A 7,479-nucleotide genomic window follows, 5' to 3' on the forward strand; every position below is an offset into this window, starting at 1 on the left:
AATGTTCACTTTACAAAGTGATTGACTTGGGCATTTGTTGAAACAGAATTTGGATCACAAAATTTTGATTAATGCCTTTTCCAGGAAACATCTAGTTCAAAATTTGAGCTCACCTACGCCTAGATTCAGTATGTTAAAGCAATAAAATGGGTGCATATGAAGAAAGAGTCAAAGCAAATGACAAAAATCACCATAATAGTACAGGCTAATAAATGAAGAAATCAAGAGACAGTTTCATTAATTAATATATTTTCTGCATTATAGTTAACATATGTACTTTCTTCGTGTCACCTTATTTTCCGTTATGTATTGATATTTTGTTATATTCAGACATGAGTACATTTCAACAGTCTTTTGCAATAAATATCATAAAATAATAGAGATTCGCATAATAAATATTCTTTACAATAAAAAAGTTTAACAGACTTTTGTCTTAAAAATAGTCAGAATTCAACTTTGTGTTTTATACATAAAATATACAAAAAGCACCACAATCTGTGGTTAAGGCAATGAAAACACAGAAAAAATTAGAATTACTCAGCTGTTAACTAAACAAGGGGCCAAAAGGACCATTAAGGGGCCAAGATCACTTTAGGCAGCATAGTTCTGTGACACCTATAGGTCAATCAGCTATAAATATCAACTTTAGTTACCCAAGTGCCCTCCATGATGAGAAATTTGGTAAAAAATGGGTGTGGAAGGAAAGCAGTTGAGTCCTTCACAGATATGAAAGCCAGAATAAAGATGAGCAACATATAACCACTATATCTCCAATGTGAAGATTTACATTGTAAAGCAAATCTAAAATTACATAGGAAAAGAAAAATACCTGGCATCTCCAGAATAAAAAATGGAGGGGAGAAAATTTTGAGGGCAGTGGTTAAAGGAAAATTTTTATGTTATAACAAAAATATATCCCCCATGCTTCTAAGGGTCCAATGCTATGAAGATAGCCCTAACTGGAAATAAACTTAATATATAGCTTATTTAAGCAATAAAATATTGCTTCTTTAAAAACCAATTTCCCTGCTCCCAGAGTACCCAATCAAAACAGCTCTAAATCATTGTAGATTGACTGGGTATGTGTGTTGGTATGTTCATGTATACAACTTTGACAAGTTGCCTGTAGAACAAAAAGGCTACACAAAAGCCCACTAGCTCTCAATACCCTCTTCAGTGGATGGCAGTGGCTCTTCTTGTAAGTGGGAGCCAGGTGCAGTTTCACAGTCCACTCTTACTGAAGATCATCCATTTGAGAAGAGTAAGATCCATGAGTCAAACCTTGGGAACGGGGGAAGAAAGGCAGGAAAATTGTAAAGAAAATAAAACCAGTATCTAATAGAATCTTTTTAACAGCCACAGCTTGAAAGTTAAAGTTCAGGAGGTCCAACCCACTTCCAAAAATCATGATGGTTTACCCTGACTCCTAGAGGGACAGCTCTCCAGCTTACAATAGACAGTGTTGGAGTTCTTACATCTGCATCCTGGGCGATGGATCCAGTCATAACACCCCCTGCACAGCTTCAGGCATCCTTTAGCAGGAGGATAACAGAGTAAGCAAGGTAAAAATAGAGACATGGTTCCCATACACAGGTACCTAGAGCAGCAGTGTGACTGTGAACAGGAGCAAGGATTATCCGAGTAAGAATCCCCTTCATCATCATTGGAGCAGTGGTAGAAGATGCCCTTGACTAAGCACATGCAGGTTCCATATTCCACCATGCTCTCAGCAGAGCAAAGGCACTGACGATTGCAGGCCAAACAGGATGGCAGGGTCCTGGGAGCTGTGCATTCTCCACACTTGCACTTCCCACACTGTTCACAAATAAACTTGTGCTGTGTCAGGTCCTCTTTCAAAGAACCCTTCAAGTCATCCACAACCAGTTGCTTGGGCTGGGTCCGGATTACCCTTTCAGACCTATTCCCAGGGACTGGTCTGGTTGGCGGTGACCTTCCTAATAGTCCCTGCTCAGAAGAGGCACTGCTGTTGCTTCCAGAACTGGCTGCACTTCCAGTGCTGGTGGATCTGCTCAAAATGGGGCCTCTGGCATTATTTGAGAGTCCTGCATGTCCCAGATGGCTTGTAGGTCTATGCTCATAGTTGTTATTCACATTAATTGGTACGATTTCATGAGTCCTTTCATGTTTTTCTTGTCTTGGTGCTGTTCGTGGAGCAGGTCTTTTCACCACAGATGGCCCTTCTGTGTATTCGTTACTACCTCTGATGGCCTTGATCTGGTCTAAAGACAAAATAGCAGCAGGTTGAATTTCTCTCTCATAGTCTAACCTCTGACGGCTATCCAATGTAGGCTGCTGGATCACAACTAATGAACTGCCACTGCCATGTTGATTTTGGGGATCCATGTGTAGTGATCTCGAATTCTGGCAATCAGTGGAAACCTCCCATGCATCTGAAATCCTAAAAGGAAATCAAAGACGAAAAGAAAAAAAAAAAAAAAGAGAGAGAGAGAGAGAGAGAGAAAATAAATGACAGGAAGCATTTCTGAGGGGCGGGGGGTGGGGTAAACCCTGTCAAGTCACAAATTGCCTAAACCACCTGGTAATGATCTCCTTCATCAGCGGATTACAATGATGCTGGGGTCCTGGCCAAAGTCCAATTCCAAGAGGCAAAGGACCACATCATAGAAGAAGAATGCAAGCAAGAGACCCCACGTCATAAAAGTTAAAAGTTTTTTCAACTTCCAAAAAGCAGAATCAAGAAGTAATGCCTTCCTGTTTATGAATCTAACAAATAATTAAAATGGAGTATGCCCTTGTAGAGAATATTAAGTATAAGCACTGGAATAGCTCTCATCTAGAGAAAACTCAGTTTCAGTTCACTCGTGTTTTCGATAAAGGAAAATACCCACTTTTAAAAAAGTTAAGAATGATTTTGGTCCTCCTGCCTTTCTGTTATTTGTTTGCTGTTACAAGCATTAGATTAATAATGAGGAAATTTTAGTCAAGGTGTCCTCTGTGCATTAAAAAAAAAAAAAATCCAACAGACTTCAAACTAAAATGGAATCTCAACATAAAAGGGCATTTTCCACAGAAACCAGGATTTGAAAGCTTGCTCATTACTTATCTACAAGATGTAAAAGTGAATTTAGATGAATATAACAGTTCTTGATGTTTTATGGCCCTAAAGCAAACACACAAAACCAATGTACAATGCTGTGATGTTAAAAAGCATTCACATTTGAAATCATGAAAGGATTTTTTAAAAGTTTAAATTAAGGGCTCACTCACATAACAAGGTAACTTTCATGAACAAGTTAAGTATTAGGCCTTTAAAGCAGTATGGAGAAATCCTGGCCATTTTAATTACCTACATTTCCTCTAATTTAAAAATCTGTATTTACATGACAGATCTTGATTTTCAAAAGCACTGCCAAATCCGAATCAATGTGCTTCTTGTAATAAAATAAGTACAGTAAAATCCTGATTAAAATAAGCATTTCATGTATTTCCATACCAAGAGTAAGTTATTTCTAATTTATAATGCACTCTTCATACACACACAAGCTACCAAACATAGAAACATTTCCATTTTCAATCATAGTGAAGCAGAGTACTTCTCACACAGATTCCTCCTAAAGTCCACATAGATCCGTTCCAGTTCAAGAATGAAAACGAAAAAAATGTCCATTCTCAACTACCACCCTTGAGCCAAAAACACCAGCTTAGGCAATAAGGCAGAAACCCATTTCATCTCTTAACCGAACTGAAAGTCTATAGACTACCCCTTATATGTTAACTTCTTGGAGTTCCCTTCCCTTGTTCTCCCAACTAAGATCTCCCAAGTTTCTACTTCACTCTACCTTCTCTGTACATGAGGAGAAACACATTCATGATGTGCTGGATCCTTAAGGACTGTTAAATACTCCATCGTTACTCTGCACACACAATTATCATTCCTCCTTGCAGAGAACTTTTAACCCAGGGCTTTACAAGCAGAGGCTCCGAAAGTGCGGAGTCCGATCCCACTGTTCAGAAAAGCCGTGGAGGATACGAGGAGTGTAGTACTAACACCAGGCACACCTTTCATCCGCGTTTTAAACGATAGTTGTAACAGAGTTCACGCCGGCTGGGGACTTAGATAACCAGATAAAAAGAAAATCAGCCGCCTCGGATCTGAAGCAAAGACCCCTTCCCAGCACTGACAGTCCTCGATCCATCCCCATAGACCCTCGCGCGCTCTCGGCAACCTGTCTTCCCCCACGGAAACAGGAACCCAAGTCCAGTACCTTTTCGGACAATCCCATCACATCTTAAGGATCACCGTGGATTTCCAACCCATTTTCGCGTATCTCGCCAAGGTTTCTCTTAGATCGTGAAGAGCCTTCCGAGCTAACGCAGGCGCCAAAAGCAAGCCCACAGCATGGATAATTATCAATAAATATCTCTCTCTGCTTTAAAGGCAAAGCCGGGTTCCTAAAAAGAGCCCGGCAGAAATGAGCCGGGGTCAGGGGCAGCGGAGAAGCGTCGCCACACTGTAAGCTAACGACGGTGGAGCTGCGCCCTCTGCAATCCGAGCTGAGAGAAGCCGTGAATAAATAGTTGACGGAGAGGAAGGAAAAGGAAAAAGTTATGAATGAAAACAAGTTTTCTCTCTCTCCCTCTCTTCAGGCAGGAGGAGGGGAGGAGGCTGAGGTTACCATTACCTCAGGAGGGCGGACTTCCCATTTTTAAAGTGGCAGCGCCCTCTCCCCTCCCGTCGCCGCTCCACCGCTCTCCAAACAAGAATAAAGTTGAAGCTCGCTTTGGCACAGACTAATTCTGTCGAGGGGCTTACCCGCGAATTCCGAGGTTCGCCTCCCTAGACACGCGCGCGCGCGCGCACGCACACAGACACACACACACAAACACGCGCGCGCGCGCACACACATGGCCTTTCCCGGTCCCCCGTCTGAGGAAAACTCCACAGAAAGCCTGCCTTTGGCACAAGTCAAGAAGTTCCTCAGAGAACTCCGGGGAACACTCCCAAAAGCCTCCTTGAGTCCATCTTTCGCGTGGAGGCTTCCTTCAAGAGGACAGCCCCGGCCACCGCGCCACCACCCCGGGAAACTGGGGATTGGAGACCCTACCTCTTCGCCCTCCACAGCAGCGAAAGGTCGCCCACCAGGTTACCCAGCCCCGAGCGGCCCGGGAGAGAGGCGGCGCCGCGGGCGGGGGTAGCCCCTCCACTTCCCCTCCCCCCTCACCGAACCCCGGAGCCCGCACCTGCCGCGCGGAGCCAGTCGGGTCCGCGCCTCCCCCACCCCCACCCCGCCGGCCAAGAGCGACGGCCCGACACTCACCTAGGCCGAAGCGGTGGATCGGGGCCAAGCAGTGCAACCCGGCCCAGGTCCCGGTGCGAGCCGCAGCGTGCACTAGTCGCATCAAGCGAGGCAGGGAGGACGAAGAGGCATTGCCCCTGCTGCGGCGTGTCGGCCCGCTGCCTCCCCCGCCCCCACCGGGCAGGAGCGCTCCCCGCGGCCCCCTTCCGGCCGCAGGAGACAATTCTCCGGAGACTCGGCGCGGCCCAGCGCAGCAGACTTCTCACGACTCGCGTTCGCCGCGCAGCTCAGTAACATCCACCTCTGGGGCTTTTCTCCTGCAGCCCCCTTCCACGAATCAGGGGGGGGAAAAAAAAAATCCCTTCGGGAGGGTGCTCGAGTCTCTCAGAAAAGCGAGCTGGGAACGGCAGAGAGGAGTGCGTGACGGGCCCTCGACTGGCACGCTGTGCTCTGCGAAAGTCCTCCTCGGGTTCCGAACGGTCCTCGCGGGAAAGGAAGGAGTGGCACCCCCCTGACGAGTGAAAATCCACGTCACGGACGTTCGAGACTCCGCGGCGCCCGGGACGGGGCTCGAACCGGTGTCTGAGGGAGAGTCACGGAATCATGCAGGCCCCGGCGGGGCCCGGGGGCGCAAACTTGCAAGGCGGAGGCTGCAGCTCCCCCGGGGGTGGGGGTGAGTGGGAGTTTTTTTTTTTTTAACCCAATTTTTTAGGGGTAGCGGTGAAGGGAGCGAGGTTGGGGGATTCTTCTCAAGGGAAGAGGCGAGGCGTCGTCTCTTGGCCCCCGCGCAGGTCGAGGCACTTTCCCGATCCTGCACGCTGGGCAAGTGGGGGCACAGCGTCCCCCGGAACTCTGGTCCTGGCAGGGCAGCCTCTCCCGGGCAGTGCTCGCTCCCAGTCGTGCGACCCTTCTGTTCCACGGCCGAAATGCCTGCCACAGAGGATTAGCGATTGGAAAATAAAACAAACGAAACATTAATTTCCCCTTCTTTCCAGGCACTCGGACGCATAGCGCGCTCAGCCGCCCAGGCACTCGGGAGAGTGGAGCAGGGTGGGCTCTCTGCCAGCTCGCCCGCCGCCCGCAGCCCGCTGCCATGTGCTGGCTGTTGCTGCTCCGTGATTGACAGGCCGGCGCACAGTCGGCGTGTCAGCAGCGAACCAAAGTAACATGCAGTCTTGCACGTTTTGCCGAAGTGCTTTTGACCCTTGGAATGCCTAGGAGTTCAAACAACGTTCAAGCAACGCCTCTGCGCATTGGAAATCAATACACAGAGACGGGAAATTCAGGTTTTCAACAATTGCTTCGCCCGGACTCGGTCGCCAACAATGCCTAAACAAACATGTATTTGGTCCACACACCGAGTACCAGCGTCTCTTAGGCAAAAACGACCCTGTTTTCAACACAACCGAACGTTTCAGACTTTAAACTTGTTACCATTCGAATAAGGAAAAAACAAACAAACAAACAAACAAAAAACCAAAACGAAAGGGACTGTGCTTTTTTTCTCTTAGCAGTAGCATTTATTTTAAGAGTAGTAGTTTCAGCAGTGAGAATGCTACCGGTAATTTGCAATGCAACCAGTAATCTTAGATCTAAAGCGAGTTCAAAGAAATGTTCAGTTTCTTGCAACAGCCAGCAGTTTCTCACCTAATCTTTCCTTAAATATCTACGGAATGAAAGGAAGGAAACAGTTCTTACCTAACGCAAAGATTGGAAATTGCTTTTCAGGCACATTTACAGCGACTGTAGTGTTCCTTATCCAGGGTAAGGAGCTCTGTCTGCTGCTATCACTCTGCAAACCACTGCGTGCTTTACAGAGCAATCCCACTCCAGCTCCGCAGAATTTCAGCAGCTCGCCTCCACCTCCACCTCCACTCCAGGACACGCCTCCAGTGATATCATATGTCAATCACACGGGCTGCCCGAAAACCTGGAACAGGATTTTTCCAGCAGTCGTTTCCTCTTGTATGTGTACCTACTGGACAATGTTGCCCTGGTACGCTAGTGTGATAAACATCCTCTAAAAATTTGAGATTGCCTCTAAAAATCCTGCAAATGCAGTTTGTCATAGAAGGATCCTTTAAATTTAATCAGTCTCAGTTAAAGGATTAGTGGACACAACCGTTAAGGTCGAATTAGAAAATAACATTGAAGAATAAAAGAAGATAAAGAAGTCGTATACCAAGCCATCACTTCTGAT

At 46.5% G+C, this 7,479-nt stretch overlaps 1 protein-coding gene across 3 annotated transcripts; it reads right to left on the bottom strand.

Annotated features, from left to right (window-relative positions):
* Nucleotides 1-232: 232 nt before the first annotated feature.
* On the bottom strand, nt 233-7,266 carry SPRY1 (sprouty RTK signaling antagonist 1). 3 transcript variants are annotated; one of them, XM_044224057.1, is made up of 3 exons: nt 6,978-7,266; nt 5,301-6,209; nt 233-2,419 (listed from the first exon to the last, which is right to left on the bottom strand). In XM_044224057.1, the coding sequence occupies exon 3, from the start codon at nt 2,362-2,364 to the stop codon at nt 1,405-1,407; it is 960 nt and encodes a 319-aa protein (XP_044079992.1). In that variant the 5' UTR covers nt 2,365-2,419; nt 5,301-6,209; nt 6,978-7,266; the 3' UTR covers nt 233-1,404. The 3 variants fall into 3 exon arrangements, with proteins under 3 accessions (XP_044079992.1, XP_044079993.1, XP_044079991.1); XM_044224058.1 differs by lacking the exons at nt 5,301-6,209; nt 6,978-7,266 and adding an exon at nt 4,248-4,605; XM_044224056.1 differs by lacking the exons at nt 5,301-6,209; nt 6,978-7,266 and adding an exon at nt 3,822-4,237.
* Nucleotides 7,267-7,479: the final 213 nt, after the last annotated feature.

Source organism: Neovison vison, chromosome 11, assembly GCF_020171115.1.
Source record: "Neovison vison isolate M4711 chromosome 11, ASM_NN_V1, whole genome shotgun sequence".
Classification (NCBI taxonomy): domain Eukaryota; kingdom Metazoa; phylum Chordata; class Mammalia; order Carnivora; family Mustelidae; genus Neogale; species Neogale vison.

What these genes read in the sequence shown, in the direction of transcription:
- SPRY1 (XM_044224056.1), bottom strand. Translation starts at nt 3,889, where the DNA reads ATGGAGTATTTAACAGTCCTTAAGGATCCAGCACATCATGAATGTGTT. An exon ending in TCTCCTCATGTACAGAGAAG is followed by an intron (nt 2,420 to 3,821) that starts GTAGAGTGAAGT and finishes ATTTCCTTTTAG; the next exon opens with GATTTCAGATGCATGGGAGG.